The sequence below is a fragment of the Platichthys flesus genome, chromosome 10 (assembly GCF_949316205.1).
Source record: "Platichthys flesus chromosome 10, fPlaFle2.1, whole genome shotgun sequence".
NCBI classification, from domain to species: Eukaryota; Metazoa; Chordata; class Actinopteri; order Pleuronectiformes; family Pleuronectidae; genus Platichthys; species Platichthys flesus.
In genome coordinates, this window is record NC_084954.1 from 11,469,755 (window position 1) to 11,486,424 (window position 16,670).

At 43.5% G+C, this 16,670-nt stretch overlaps 1 protein-coding gene across 1 annotated transcript in view; it reads left to right on the forward strand.

Annotated features, from left to right (window-relative positions):
- ltk (leukocyte receptor tyrosine kinase) overlaps positions 1 to 16,670 on the forward strand; it is a 53,509-nt gene that overhangs the window by 28,406 nt on the left and 8,433 nt on the right. Inside the window, exons 9-22 of the mRNA XM_062397194.1 lie at positions 15 to 175; positions 591 to 685; positions 1,332 to 1,403; positions 2,217 to 2,391; positions 3,713 to 3,863; positions 4,004 to 4,132; positions 4,334 to 4,490; positions 6,768 to 6,953; positions 7,725 to 7,823; positions 9,692 to 9,853; positions 10,378 to 10,491; positions 15,217 to 15,403; positions 15,505 to 15,595; positions 16,348 to 16,412. Of these exons, the coding sequence (XP_062253178.1) occupies positions 15 to 175; positions 591 to 685; positions 1,332 to 1,403; positions 2,217 to 2,391; positions 3,713 to 3,863; positions 4,004 to 4,132; positions 4,334 to 4,490; positions 6,768 to 6,953; positions 7,725 to 7,823; positions 9,692 to 9,853; positions 10,378 to 10,491; positions 15,217 to 15,403; positions 15,505 to 15,595; positions 16,348 to 16,412 (1,844 nt within the window). The remainder of the gene's footprint in view (positions 1 to 14; positions 176 to 590; positions 686 to 1,331; positions 1,404 to 2,216; positions 2,392 to 3,712; positions 3,864 to 4,003; positions 4,133 to 4,333; positions 4,491 to 6,767; positions 6,954 to 7,724; positions 7,824 to 9,691; positions 9,854 to 10,377; positions 10,492 to 15,216; positions 15,404 to 15,504; positions 15,596 to 16,347; positions 16,413 to 16,670) is intronic.

Genomic DNA, 16,670 nt, shown 5'->3' on the forward strand with positions numbered 1-16,670 from the left:
GTGTCTCTGTGCAGCTGCGCTTCTCTCTGTATATGTATGGGGATTTTAATGGTTCACTGCTGGTGGCTATAGAGGAGAACGGGACCAGCACCGCACCGCTGGTCTGGGAGAGAAATGGTCAGCGGGCAGACGACTGGGAAGATGTTGCCCTGCAGTTGACTGGCCTCCATCATGGGTGGGTAAAATAAAATCAATAGAATTGTAGAGCAGTTGATTATGTAACCGTGAAATGCACAATCAATGAATCAGGCATAGTTTATTTTGTATAAATGTTACCCCTTCATAAGCTCCTCCTCCCTCATGTTAGCAGCCATGAGGGGCGAATTGGTCAAACTAAAATATAGTGATTCACGTCTAATAATATTTTTTCTCAAAGATATTTTCTGTAATATTTGGTAGTTCTCATCACACAGTTTTTCCGATGAGTACACGCAATACTTTCTTTTTATATAATTAGAGAGATGCAATATTGCTGCATCCATCTAAATCATTTTAAAGATTAGTTCTTTACTATCAGCTGGTTTTTGGTGTCCTGTTGCCTATCACATGAACATCACATTAATAATAACATGTTTTGTGTACGGCTGCAGGTTCCATGTGAAGGTGACAGCTGTGTGGGGACAAGGCTCCAATGCTGATGTTGCTCTCGATGACATTGCAATTGGAGCGTCATGCTTCGAATCAGGTGAGCTGTTGCAAACATGACATTCATTCAGCCCCTCCTGACTCTGCTTGCTTGCTATCTCTCTCTCTCTCTCTCTCGCTCTCTCTCTCTCTCTCTCTCTCTCTCTCTCTCTCTCTCTCAGGTTCATTTTTGTGTTGCTGGATGTATTTTTACCATTCAGCCTGGTGCGAGAGTAGATTCGAAATTTGGCAGCACTGGGATTTGATTGAAGGGATAAGTGTGTTTTTGTTTGGCCATGATTAAAGTGACAGCTGGTTTACAACCTGAGTGGAAACACAATTTATGATGCTCAGATCCTGTTGAGCAAGACTAGGACATTTTCTGACTGATATCATGGTCGAGATCCCAGGTTATCTATAGCAAGCCCATGACTTAGCTTGATGTTTTCCTTATTACAGTTATGACCTCACTCTGAGCTGGGACCGTGTTGTGCTTAAGAGACTTGCATGTTGTTTTGATGTAGAGACTGAACCGTGGACACTGTTGTTGCTAAAGTGAGTTCAGCAATATCGGATTACTTTTAGGAAAGGACCTGGCAAAGGAAAGGGAACTGGATGGCTGCTGTGGGCTGAGAAAAATACTGTAAAAAAGTAAAATGGAATCTGTAACCGTAAAACCTTTTCTCTTTTTCTTCCCCCCTCCTCAGATATCAACTCTCTGCTGCCCATGACGGGCCTGGAGGATCTCTTCAGCCCCCTTCCAGAGCCCTCAGCCTCAGGTAGCGTGCAGCTTTTTAAGTTTTGTTTGTCCGATGAGTCATTTTAAATCCACTCTGCATGCAGAAGTGACACACCAGGGGGATAATTGTATAGTGAAAACATCAGTGTTGTAACACTATGTGCAGTGACACAGGGAAAAGACCCAAACGCAGTTGTGACAAACTAGAAAGAAGAGGCCAACTGGCTGCAAGGAGGTGACACAGGCAAAAGGCCAAAAGCAGAGAGGGAAATCCAATCAAGTAAAGCTATGCAGAGCAGACGAGTGCAGAGTCCAAAGTATCATATACAGAAGTACGTCTGAAACAGTCGAAGAGCGGGCAAGGTTTCAAAATCCAGAAAGGGGAGGCAAGGTTCATACCCAAAGAGAGAGAGCATGTGTCCACTGAGGGAAGGATATTCCTTCGCCGCCAAGGCTGATTGGCCACTTTATCATCACATTGAACATTGTGCACAGAAATGTTCTGCAAACTGCTCATATTAAACACAGGCAAAATATCCACTCTGATATAATTGAAATAATTGAATGAACCTTAACCCTTTAATTTGTTATCACACAGAAGCTGGATAAATATCTACTCACCTAAAAGTAATTATTTTAATTTACAAAATCTGAATCATTATCCTGATCCACACCAAACTATAATAAAATAGGTTTCTACACAAAACTCTCAAGCATTTTTCTTGTAACAATATTAGTGGAAAGTTAAAATAACGATTCCTGGATCAAGCCCCCTGATCCTGATCCATACCTCAATTGAATGAGTGCTTCCCTGACCCATACCACCTATTCCTCTTTGTCTCCATTTTTCTAGAAGTTTCTCTGATGACATGGTGGTTTAACTCGTGCGGTGCCAGTGGTCCTCAGGGCCCGACCCAGGCCCAGTGCGACAGCACCTACAGGAACAAAAATGTCAGTGTCACCGTGGGGAAGGAGGGGCCGCTGAGAGGAGTCCAAATGTGGAGAGTACCTGCTACCAACAGATATCTGTAAGTTATAAAGGAGACAGGTGTGAGGCTCATTCATCTGAGCATCAAGGTGATTTCTTATTTTCCTTTAAAATCCCAAACCAATCTCACTGTGTTAGATGAACCCAGAATGTGGTTGGTCCAATAGTTTCGCAGTAGTGTGGCTGAAAAACATTGCGTAGATTTCAACCCAGTATTTTCTGTGTGTGCAATATCGGCTATACTTTGTGCTGTAGAGTTTCACTGTTACACTTTAATGAGTCTCAGCATTGCACTGGGTGACAAGGTCTGTTATTGTTGAACCGCAGCCCTCTGATTTATTTTAATCGGGTCAACGTGCACCCTCTTGTTGTCCTTGTTATTCTTCTACTGAATCTGAAGCAGACAACTGCACTAGTTAAATTTCTGTTTTCGCTGTTTATGACATGTGTTTTTCTGCCTCTACGGCGGTGACAACCGTCTTCAGAGACATGCTTTGGGAGTTTTTCGTCTGTCTGTCGCATCCTTGTGAAAACGATTTGTCAAGAACGTACAAACATTCACTTTTAGGACGGGTGATCTTTTGGTATTTGTTTTCAAACTTCCAGTTTGACTCAAAAATTAACTGCTTAGGTTTCAGGGGTCAAAGGTTACAGTGACCTCATTAATCTTGAAGAAACAAACAGCCCGAAACTGCATTGGTTGGTGGAGGCATACAATAATTCAAATTGTTTCTTTAACGTATGTTTGTGTGACCTGTTTATTTAAGATTCATGTCTTCACTCTGACTTAATGGACTAACTTGTTGTTGGTGTAGTTGTTGACTGCAACTATAATTGAAGACATAGGCAGTTTTTAAAACATGTGTTTTGTGCAATGCAGGATAACCTAAAAGACTTTCGGTGGTGTTTACACGTCGTTTCATTTTTCCGAGCTAAGTCACCGAGCAGAGAAACCATGTGTTAGCCTGGATGCATGACTCACAGAGCCGGGCTAAGTGACAATTTAGAGGTGTGACGGAGCTAAATTGTTCTGGCCATGCCCGACATCAAAACTCGAAGCTGTTTGATTGTCTGTGCACAGCGGTTCATCTGACCTCACCCCCACAATCACCACAGGAAATGAGGCTCTCTAATACAATTTCAGGATAATCAAAGGATTTACAGGGTGTTGAATTACTCAGGCTAAATTATACACAGATGCACTTTCTGCCAAGATCAGTAGAGTGTGCGTTTATAAGAGGAAATAATGAGGGAGATGTAGTGCAGTTTTCTCAGGTGTTTTATATGATATATACCATGTAGCCTGGAAGCAGTTTATTTAACAGCAGTTGATGCCGTTGTGGTGTAATGATCTCCCCTAGGATCTCTGCCTACGGGGCCGCAGGAGGGAAAGGAGCCAAAAACCACAACAAACGCAACCACGGCGTCTTCATTTCCGCCATATTTCCTCTGGAGAAAGGAGATGTACTCTACATCCTGGTGGGCCACCAGGGAGAGGACGCATGCCCGGGGGTGAGTATGGGAGGCAGTGTAATCGAGCTGGGTATTCAGTTGCTTGTGCAGTGTCCCACCGGGATATTTATAGAAGATTCTCGCCTGATGGATTTTCTCTGAAAATGAAATGTCCCTCTCTCCCTCTCCCCTCGGTGCAGAGGAATCCTCTCACTCAGAAGATCTGCCTGGGCGAGTGGTCGGTGATCGAAGACAACCTCAGAGGAGAGGCTGGCGCTGAGTGGGCAGGAGGGGGAGGGGGAGGAGGCGGATCTACCTACATCTTTAAGGTGACAGCTCGTTTACTTTGTGGATCATTTGTCACATCTACTGTGAGCTCCCGTCTGAAGGGTTCCCCTGGTCCTGTTCAATTTGCTGTTCTGCTGAGATTGATGCTTTGTCTGACAATGTTTTAAAATGCAAATACATTCATGTGCATCACTCAGCTTTAACGTTGAAGAGTTCTCAATTAGATGTTCCTGTCTTGTCAGATGGAGAGTGGCGAGCTCATTCCGCTGCTGATTGCAGCTGGTGGAGGAGGAAACGCCTATCTGGAGGACCCGGAGTCCAGTTTGGACCAGATACCACTGGAGCAGTATGAAAACAGTACCATACGACCCAGCAGCAACGGACGAACTGGTGCTGCAGGTGCGTTAATACCATAGACAATGACAATAAGACTTTTCCCCAAAAGTGAAGCCAAAGCGTCTTGATCGCCACCTGTTGGTTGGCTACAGCATAGGCCACATTAATTATTTATTTGAAGCTATTAAAACAACAGAGTGAGCAAACATGATTGACAGCTGAGACTGAATTGTGATTGGTCGAGTGCATGCATCGGTGCTGGCAAGATGGTGGTGCAAGATGGCAGCATTTGTCTCTGGCAGATTTTGGGTTCATTTCTGGGTCTGTTTTTAAATACAGTCTTTTATTACTGTAATTAAAAATTATCTTACTATACAATACAGGGTGTTTGTTTAAAAGCTCCTCATTTTTAGAAGAGAAACATGACACTGTGTAGATTAATATGAAGTAAAAAACAGTACTCATTATCATTCGTGATAAATGTGAAGGCTGTCTGCAGACTCAGGTGCTAAACTTTATGATCCTGGTGCTTAAGTGTTCTCGTGAAAAGATGAGCTGAAGATCTGCGGCGTGAGCCTCAGATGACGACAGGCTGTTCACCTTGAAACTGAGGGAACTCCAACTGTTTTTCTAAAAGGTCAAATCCTTTCCTCCTGTGTGCACATGCACTCGAAACAGCGCATTCTGGACCACGTGTGTCCTCACTCTGTAGAATGTGTTTTGTCTGTGGATACTGGGATGTACTGGGATTGAATCTTGACATTCCTGACACGTCTTTTACCTTTGAAGCAGGACATGTGGGGGAGAAGCGTCTCTCTGCTGCAGGGAAGCTCCTGCTGGAACATCTTCAGTAAATCCCTCCTGAGCAGCAGACTCTCAACTCGGCCCTTTTACAGTATTGCCTCATCTTATTGAAACGTCTGTGGGATTGTTTAGATAAAGATCTGAGTGTCAGAGGAAGTTTGAAGCTCTTAGTAGTGTGTACAGGAGCTGTGTGTGTGTGTGTGTGTGTGTGTGTGTGTCTGTTAAAGGGTAGATTTGAACGGTGCGTACCCAGTTGTCGCGCCGTCACATGAGACTGGACCTGCAGTGTGTCATTATCATGAATAACAGGATTCATGCTCTTATCTGCTCATCTGCGTCGATCAGATGTCCCCATCTGTCCGTGATTTAACCTGTTGGCTCATAGAAAACTTTCGTTGGTTAAACAGTGGGTTGTCCATTAACCAGAAGGTCTGTTGTTCAATTCCCAGCTCCGCCAAGCATCCTTGGGCAATACGTGTGAATATGTGTGAGAAAACTTCTGGTATAAAGTGCTATACAGAAAAGTTAATTTACCGTTGCTGAAGCTAGAGATGTTTTGTTCTGATACATGGACATTGCTAATTTGTCTTATGTTGCCCACAGCTCGTATATAGCTGTGACAAGAGAGAGGACATGAAGTAAATTCAGCTTTATACATAAATAGAAAAAAAACGACTGTGCTGCGCTGATTGCCTGTGGCCGTCAACAAAGTAATAACATGTAAGTGGTTGCGTGTGGGGATGTTGAAGGATGCTACACAAAAGGAAACAGAAACCTGTGGTTCTGTGTGTTGTTTTATTTTTGTGGGAGACTGACTGGCAGGGGGGCTCTGCTGTTGAACCTCCGCCCACCGGCTGTCTGAGAACAGCAGAACATCTCAATCCTTCACCACTTATTCCTCCAAACAGTTACTTCATTCAAATCTCTAGCTGGATGTCATTCCAACTTTTCGAAAGCAATCTCAACGAGCCTGAGCTCTGTCCTTGGCAAACTGAGACTTCCATCTGCAGCCCTCTCCGGAGCGGCACCCGATTTGCTGAAAACATTCAAGACATCTATACATCTTACCATGTTGAGACAGATGCTCTACAGCAGGTGACTGTATGCTTGATGTATACAAAATAATATAACAATAAAATTGAAAAACCTTTGGCAGATCTGTCACTAAAATCCACAAATTATCAGATTCAGTGCTTTGCCTTTGTACATACCTAACAAAAACCAGCATTTTTTTAAGCTTGACCCGTACTTAGAACTGAGCTGACATTGATTACACCCCTTTTTGTAATTGACACTTGTGAGTCCCCTGACATAACATCAGCTGCTGCCTCAGTCACATTGCAGCTGAAGCAAACACCTGCAGTTTAGTTTAATCCATTGAAGACGTTTCTCAGTGAAGAGTCAAGCGTTCAACCTGCACATCTTATCTCTCTTATTTAAGCAAATCCCAAATGGTAACGCTGCCGACTGCCTAAGAGGCTTTTAATGATGGATGTGATCGAGTTTGATTCAGCGTTCATGTTTGTTTCCTTGAAGGTGGAGGTGGAGGTTGGAAAGATGATCCCAGTCCTAACGTGCGAGCTGGGAAGTCTCTGGTCGAGGGCGCCGAGGGGGGGTCCTCGTGTCCACTTGCCCTGTCCAAGCTCAGCTGGTCCACCTTCGGGGGTTTTGGAGGTGGAGGTGGAGCCTGCACGGCTGGAGGTGGTGGAGGAGGGTACAGAGGTAACAGAATTGTATGCTACCTTGCAAATTTTCTACACCTGCAATCAAAAATCCCAAATAACATTTGTTTCTGTTTCTCTCATCTGACTCGCTCAAATTTTTTTTTTAACTATTACCAACTAAAATTCACCTTCAGCTCTCACCAAGTTCACCACATCTGTGCATCAAATAGGCTCCAGGGAAAATACACTGAAGCATCTCAAATGGAACCAAATATTTAATGAATGCTTTGCTGCTCTCAAACATATTCGTACACTTTAAAAACATCTTTGCAGTTGCAGTTGCTGTCTCTCACCAGTCGGGGGCTCTTCAAGCCTCACCCCCAGCATCCTGACTTTGCTTTGTCGAATAAACTGTTAAAAGTAGCAACAAACTGACAAAAGCCATTTGCTTTCTTGCACCACATGCTTGGAATAATTACCCTCTCTTGGCGTGTTTTCATAGAAGTCATTGCTTCTATGAAAACATGTCACATTTCAAAACATGTGCTGTTTATTTATTTTCAATTATTCATTTTTTAAATCAATTCCGGTATTTTTTTGTGTTCCGGGTTTGAATCTGTTTGCCATGTTTTAGTTTGTGTTATTTGTCCTTGCCTGACTTTATAATAGACCCTGACCTGACTCCCTGGCAGAAGAGATATTGTATCTCTGTGGGGCAGTAAAGGATAAATAAATAAAGTATAGAGCAAACATAAAATGTCATAATAGAATCAGTGGGGTGTAGATGATTCGTGAAACTGCAGAGTTCACAGCATGGATTCTGTGACAGGAGGTGACGCGGCGCTGACGGACGAGATCACAGCCGACGGTCAGAACGGCGTCTCGTTCATTCATCCAATGGGAGAGATCTTCCTGCAGCCTCTGGCAGGTGAGACTCAGTCTGACACAACACAACACGTCACATCGTGATTGTATCAAGACAGTAATGGAGATGAAGATGGAGACCAGTCCAGGTGAGAGTAGAGTAATGCAAGGCGGAGTGTTATGAAAAATCAAATTAACCCGAATCCACACCAAAATTGAATGTCTTCCCTGAGCCGTAACACATCCTTCAACCAAGTTTCCTGGAAAATACAGACAGACTACAGACTAGCAGACAGACTACAGACAAAAACTAAACCACCTTGGTAGAGATAATCCGACCAATATAAGTTTACTAGAAAGAACTTTAATAAAATAATTTGATCAATGAATAATACATTGATCATTAGATGATGATGGCACGAATAAGTAGAAGTAATGTGACATAATGAGCAGTCTGATAGGAAAATTGATCTAACGTGTGTGTAATCTGATGAAGGAGGACGATTGGCTCAATGAACAGACGCACTGTCATATAAAAAGACGCCACTCTACACATGTATTCATATGAAAACACATAGTCCGAGCTATATAACATCAAGGTGGACGATGTCTTTGAGTCCCTCTCACAGAATCAGACAGTGTCAACACGTCTGATCCCAAAGCACAGAGACGCTGGTGGTGTGTTCCTGGGATTCCGTTCGCTTAGTTCTCCGAGCAATTGATCCAATCAGGGTGTCTGTGTGTGTGTGTGTCTGTGCCAAACTATATGTTTGAACCCTTAGACCCCCCCCCCCCCCCCCCCCCACACACACACACACACACAAAGATATCCCCATACTGTATATGCAGTTGGTATTTTTGTTTTTGTTTTGTGTGTGTGAGACCAACAGCCATCTGATTCCAATTATTCAGCGGGAGGAAGGAGGAAGGCGCTCGACTAATTCACAGCCTCACGGAGCCGCTTGCCCTCGGCGCCAGCACACAGACATCCATTCTCATGTGAAAGGGCTTTTTGTTTGCGGCTGCGTGCGCTGCCACTCATCGCTTCCACAACACAATGAGCGTCTCCGCGACATGAAACGCGTTCAAAGGGGATCGGACAAAAAGAGATGTTATCGCGATTGAGTTTGAAAGACAATTATGTTTTTCTGTAATGTAATAAAACATCTTCTCATCTATAAGTGAAGGGTGAGGTTTAATTTAATGACATACATGGTACAAGCCCACATCTCCTCATATTTATGCGACGAGAGGAGACCTGTTTTCTTTATCTATATCAGATAGAGAAGATAGTGTTGATCCAGTGCCTGAGCACAAGATGTAAAATGTAAAAGTAATATATATATATATATTTATATGATATTTAATCAGTAGATTTCATTAAACCCTCAGCGTAAATCTGTCTCTTTAAACTCTCTGCCTTCTCCAGCGTGTGTTTGGCTTCCTGTCTCTTTCCCATTCATGCCCACTGAAGACATAAATCTGTGAAAAGAAGTCGCAAACACACTTTCATGTAAAAAAAGAACAGCCCAGCTCTGTCATGTTTAGCAGAATTTACTCTAACAAGAGAAAAAAATCCATTTGTTCAGGGTCTATTTCCCGCTGTGGTGGGATGTGAAACCCACTCAGAATAAACGTCAGTGTCCATGTTCCAGACCATAAACAAACATGTCCGCCTTGGATGTGGTTTTATTCCGTTTTTTGGACAACAAGTGAAGCTCTCATTTCGGACTTTGGCAGCCCGGACAGAACTTGCTAGTCAGATCAGTTCTCTGTTTGGTTTGGCCGCGTCATTGTGTTAACTGAAGAGAAAGAAATTCAATATCACCAAGCCTTGTCGGAGGCTCTCCTGAAACAAATCGCTTGTTATTGGTCTTTGTGTTTTCATTGTTTGCGCGTGTGTTTGTGTGCGTATGTGATTGTTCCCTCTAGCGATGGAGAGTCACGGCGAGTGTGAGATCAAGGTGCAGCTGAACTGCAGCCACTGTCAGACGCAGAGCTGCAAACGTGATGAAGACACTCACCTCATCCTCTGCCTCTGCGACGAAGACGAGGTCCTGGCCACCGACAATGTCACGTGTGTCGGTACTGTAGGTAGGTAATTGTGCCTGCCCCTTGACAGACAGAAAAACAGATAATACATTGTGCAATAACAAATTTAAACAAGAGGATAGAAGAGACAGTTGGATGAACATCTAGTCGTAACCCATTTTATAACTAGAATGTCACTCAGCCCCCTTATTTATTTTAAATTCGTTAGATCCAGATTTTTTTCCATCTAGATCCATCAATTTATCCTTTTAGAAATCAGTGTAAAGATGTCGAAAAACACACATCTCACAATGTTAAAGAAATTGAAAAAAAGGTTCTGTGATCCACCTCCTGATCCGGATCCACATCCAGGGTTCTGCCCTGATCCATACCTCATCCTTCCATTAAGTTTCATGAAAATATGTCTAGTGGTTTCGGTTTAATACTGTTTACAAACAACCAACAGGGCTGAAAACATATGGTCCTTGGCGGAAGTTAAAATTACATTTACACTGAGCTGGCTTGTCTGATTCAAACACTTCTCAAAGCCTATCAATGAACGCTCTTCATCTCTCTCTCTCCTCCAGCAGCTCCTCAGGGTCCAGCTCCGCAGGGCCAGATGTCGACGCTGCTGATCCTGGCGGTCGTGGTCTCCACCGTCGCGAGTGGCGTCGCGCTGATCTGCGCCAGCGTCATCCTCAGTAAGAGACTCCTGCAGCTCTGTGTGCAGTCGGTGCCCACCACCTTCCACCGGCTGTGAGCACAGCTGGACACGCAGAAACAGGAACACCTCTGATAAGTGTTGGTTGGAAGTGTCCCCTGGCTGTGTGCCGAGTTCGGGAAGGTGTGGGGCGGACTTTTAGGTTGCTTAAAAGCACTTGTTTCACTTCTTTCTCTGGCTGTGTGTCAAAGGCTAAAGATTGTGAAACCAGATTATACTGCAGATGAGATTAAGGGGGTGATTTGCATTTAAGGAAGAAATAATGTTTTGCGTTTAGTCCCTACGACTGCTCTAATGGAAGCATGAAACAGTAAAGCTGTGCTGTGAACTGATCTCAACGAGTGACTCTAAAGCTAGGGTAAGTAATCCTCGCCAAGCTATCGACACCCGGCTGCCCTTTGCAACCGACACATCCCAACCCCCTCCAATCAGAGACGTGCACGCTGAGATCAGTTTGCGGTAAATGTCGGATGTAAGGATTCAGACAAACCTTGACAATTGGAAATCATATAAACGATAATGAAGAAAGCTAGAGACCAGAGAGGTGTGATAAAAGGTTCTGACACATTGAGAAGCATCTCTCTGAACTCATGGGCATTGACCTTCTATGAGAAGAGTCCTGTATATAGCAGAAAATCTTCAGCTGGGATACAGCTGAGTGCTTTTTACACAGAGCACTGTGAGCTATGAGCATCTGCGCCTGAACAAAGAACTGAATATATAAGATTTGCTTTGTCGGTTGCAGGTTTCGGTTCATCTGACACGATGGGACTGACGTGATGTAAAATGCTTTGCTGATGATTCTCGCACATGCAAACTGCTTCCAATGGGAATAAATAGGGAACCTGACAATTAACACCAGGATTAACGCTCTAGGAAAGAAAAAAGAGTGAGGGATAAAGAGACAAGTATAATAACTGAATTCTAACATTAAGGTTTGTTGCATTTGTATTTAACTTAGTCTTAAGAGCTGTTATGCGATATTTACTGTTAAATGTGGACTTATATTCTAATCCTTGTGTCGTGGACCACAGACACTTTATATAGAAACTTTCTTTTTTTGCAGTATTAACAATAACATATGCAGTCATTCCAGATAGGACAGTGAGGGATTAAACAGCTAGTTATACTCTTTTTGCACCTTTGTCACCTTGCGAGGAAGGGAATCCCTGACACGTTAATCCTTCACCAAGCGGCGTTAGAATATAGCAGCTTCTCTTTCTCTCCGTCTGTCCTCTCCTTAAACTCTCCAACAGGCCTGAATATTAAGAGAAGTTCAACCGTGGAAGACTTTATTTGGATTTTTTCCGCTTTCGTGCTTTCTTTTCCCAAAGCGGGTTTTTCGGTGGATCTAAACTATGTGTTAAGGGCCTCCGGAGGGATCCGCACAACTTCAACTTCCCGCCGGAAAACATGTCACATTTCAAGCTGTTTGCGCTCGAAGGCGGACTGCAAAGAGAAATCAGGCACAACGAGGGCAGTTACATAAAATAGACCTCCTGTGAGGGAAGTGAGATGAATTAAAGCTGATGGATTAAAGGAATAATATGGAGTTAATTTTTCTTATCAGCGACTCTTAAGATCTCAACAAGCTCGAAGGAAATGAAATGGCATCAATCAAAAAATCAACTGCACCACTCTCATTTCATTCGATATGTAGACGTCCTCGTGACCGAGCGTGGTACGACAGGATATTGGCATTGGTTGTGCATGTGTGTGAAATGCACAATTTTCTTTTCTTTTCAGCTGTACAAGCTGCAGAATGTGATCAAGAGATGTAATATGATGGTTCTTATGTAAAAGTGGAGCTCTGCGCTTTCAGGAGATGGGAGATTTGGGGAAATGGTCAAAAATGTTGTTGCAACAGAAACATGTTTGAGAAGAATGGAAATTGCGTTTAGGAGGGCAGCCTGGTGAAGGTTATGGTCAGCGGAGCAGAGATTAGTCATCAAATAAATGCTCATAACTGGACAGAGAAAACTGAAAACAAGAGATTTTAGAGCGAGTGTTCTGGGTTCAGCTAAACATATAGTTATTCTGTCAAATAAGATGAGTTTTTTTCAGACAGGACCTATGGACCACATGCACAACACAGCATGAGATTTTCTGCACAGACGCGTTCACAACGGCACAAAATCCTCCACATTATTAAGAAAAGAGACATTTGTGTTCATTCGTGCATAGGGTTGCAAAAATTACGGGAATATTCAAAGTTGGAAACTTTCCATGATAATTAACGGGAATATACGGGAAGTAACGTTTTGTTTTGTCATAGGCTGATTTGAGCCCTGAGGAAACTTTGGGCACTTGACTATATGCTTCTGCATCTTTGTGTCATTCTTAACATAGGTCTCTGCACAGTATTTGTAAATGTACACAGCCTTTCCTTCTACATTGGCTGGAGTGAAATGTCTCCACACTTGAGATAGTGCACCTGGCAATGTTCTGTAGAATAAGATGAGAAAAAAGCTTGTAAAAAAACACTAATGCAATGCCAGAGATATAAATAGTTGGCCAATCGGAATTGTATTTAAAAATATTCTACAATTGATGGATAAATGAATAGAAATTGGCTAGATGAACAGATGAACCATCCTCAATCAGCATGCTAATATATTTTCCCAGTAATATCATAGAAACTTACCTGACTAGTCCTGCACACTACAGCAGGCCTCAATAGCCCTGCTGTAGTGTGAAGGATGCTGGGAATTATCTGCGCATGTGAGAAATGCAAAGTGGAGGGTTGAAATTCAACGTGTAGCGTGTGCTGCATTCTATACATCTTTAGAATAGAGTTTTGAATGATGTTTTCATTGCTCAGCGTTTAATTTTTTTCAAAATTCCCAAAATTCCAGAGCTTAATATTCCCATGGAAAGTTTCCGGAAAAAAATATATTTTCTGCCCCTTTGCAACCCTATTTGTGCACCTTCTACACAGACAGTGCTGATAATCCCCAGAGTTCAATGCATGTCTGATCGTATAATAATGACAAGATAGTTGCAGCGGTGTGTAACTGCATGAATGTGTTCTGTATTAATCAGACAAACTGGGCCCAACACACAGGAATAAACCTCTTTTTGAATGAAAAATGGAGGAAGTATTAGTGATTTCTAACTAACTGCATTGTGTGTAAGTCTTTGCATTTGCAAGTGAATAAATCAAGTGTTAAAACAAAGGGCGACAAAGTGTGTGAGACGTTTGCTTTGCTTTTTTAGAAGGAAACTGTTTTTTTTCAAAAGAGGTTTTTATAAAAAAAGGAAGCGAAACACACTCACACTCACACAAACACACACATGTACTTCCAGCTTAACGGTGTCTCTTCACCTAAGCTCTCCCCCATGCAGGGAGGTAGTCTGTTCCCTGGGCGTCCCATCTCCTCCACCCCCTCCTCCTCCTCCTCCTCCTCCCCCTCCTCCTCCTCCTCCTCCTCATCCCCTCTTCATCCCCCCTCATCCCCTCCTATTCCCGACCCCCCTGAGTCCCTAGCACCTGCACCGGGCGATGGCTCGACGGCATCTCTTACCTGCACGCAACACCCCCTCCCTGGCAGACTACCAACCTGCATCGGGGCTGCCTCCGCGGCGGGTGAGTCCAAACTCACTGGCACAGACAGTGTAGGAGCAGTAAAGAAGGAGAGGACATCGCACACGCATCCCACAAAACTTCTTCTTTAAAAGGGGACTCCACCGATTTTACATTTTCCGTTTTTTCTTCAAACACCATGAATTATTTGCGGAGAAATAAGTAAAAATCATCTCTAAAAATGCTTTATCTCAGAATGTTCAAGAAGGTGAAGAGAAAATCTTGGATCTGCCTGCGGATGCGGATCCCCACCAAAATTGAATGGGTCTCTCTCTGACTCAAACTGCATCCTTCCTTTTGTGGAAATTGTCTCAGGAGGGCATTCTGCTAAATAACAGATAAAAAAAATAACCTTCTTGGCTCAGGTAAAAACAAGTAGAGTAAAGTATCTTGTGGCTCCAATTTGAAATCTCTGCCTCAGGTGGTGTCACTTGAAGCAGCATTGGTTGGGGCTCAAGAAGTCTCACAATCTAGTGGGGGGCAGTGAGGCAGAGGTGAGGTAGACCCGGTCACACAGGGATGCAACAATGGAGAACCTTCGTCTCCTGGTTCACGTCCAATCTGTGCAAATGAAGCAGTGATTCAAATATTTTCTTCCTGTGGGGAGGCAGATCATAGCCCGGCTTCGGGTGGAGTTCAACTTAGGTGAACTTTAACATTTGATATTCGCTTCTCATTCGTATTTGTGGAACCTCTATAGACAGCTTTAGGCTCGCAACTGAAGGTTACATTAGCAAATACCAAAATGAGGTTACAGCTGTCATCGGATTATGGGTAGTTTCAGATCAGTCAGCAGAATGCGGGGAAATGAAAATCATTTCTAACTCTTTATTAGGAATCTTAAAATTGGGTGGAGTCCTTTTTTTTTTAAAACAAAATCAATGCCTGAGAATTAAAAGGCTCACTTTTATCTTAAACTGTTTTTCCACTGGCCACAAACCACCATGAACCACTGAGATGCGGCTTGACCCCTCCTTGTGTTACCGCTCCTATCTTTAGCAGAATGTCAGGAGGTTGCTTCTTGCCCCTCACATACAAAGTGTGGGGTCGTGGGGACAGTCAGGGTTCTGATGTCTTTTCATTTGTAAAACTACCGTGTTTGTCCTTCATCTCTGTCTGCAGTGTGGTACCGCAGAAAGAACGATCTGCATGCAGTGAGGGGGCGTCTGCAGAGTCCGGAGTACAAGCTGAGCAAGATCCGCTCGTCCACCATCATGACGGACTACAACCCCAACTACTGTTTTGCGGGGAAGGCTGCGTCCCTCAGTGAACTGAAGGAAGTGCCCCGCAAAAACATCACGCTACTCAGGTAGGACAAGAAGGACACAATGTCAAAGGCTGTCAATACATAGAGTTCTTATCATCTAATCAAAGCTTTTCCATTGCATTTTATTTTGCATTATTTTTCAGAGCTCTCGGCCACGGTGCATTTGGTGAAGTCTATGAAGGACAACTTCTGGGGATGAGCGGTGACAACAGTCCAATGCAGGTGGCCATAAAGGTAAGATCATGGTCCGTGAGGTACCTTAATGCCAGATGATAGCCCCTCACTGGCTGTTATAATACAGCAACAGCATCCTACTGCCCTGATCATGCTCATCAGAATCAAATGAATATAACATTTGAATCAGCACTTACTTCTCACTTACCATGTGTATAGTTCAGGGCTCAAGGTAGTGCAGTGTCGACTTTTGTGCAGTTTGGAAACACGATATACGTTTCATACAAATAAACTGAATAAACAGACATCCAGATGCTCTGTAGCAGCCGTGTCTGGGACTCATGAGCGTGATGTTGTCGATCACAACAACAGCAGCAGTGATCCTCCAGTTCAGGGCTCTGTGTGCTGAGACAAGATCTATGTGCAGCAGCAGTGGCACAGCTTCAGGGTTCGGTGGACTGAGTGCAGTTTCACTTCACATCTACAGTTTCAGAGGGAAAAGCTGCGACCAGCGCAAACACAGGCCGAACAAACTGCCCATTTAGAAAAGGACACGTCTTCTGATTAGGCCCCTCTCTATGTGTGGGGTTTCTCTTTCTCTGCTCCATCTTCATAAGTCACACAGCTTAGCTTCATTTCTAATGCAAACATGTCCCATACATGTGTGAATGCAATACGCTGATGACCTGTCCATACCCTGCCTCCCGGCCAATGTCGACTGATTGGCTCCAGCCCACCTCCATGACCTCAAAGCATGAGTGTTATAGATAACAGACAATAAGACACAGTCTCTCGTGCTCTCTGCTCCACAGACTCTTCCAGAAATCTGCTCCGAACAAGATGAAATGGATTTCCTGATGGAGGCGCTTATAATGAGGTACTCCACACTGCAGTGGATCACTCGATGAGTCACCCATTCGGAACTGAGACTGCCGCTGTAATGTGGCACACGTACTGGCCTCTCACGCATCTAACTGGTGTCATTGAGAGATTAATGAGGACAGTTGGTTAAAATCTAAAGGACAAAGATGTGATCTGAGGAAAGTAACTATAATATAGCTCATTTATCTCTACGTTGTGACCCGGGTTACGTTAATTGTTTAATGTGTGTAATTATTCTCATTCTTAAACATCT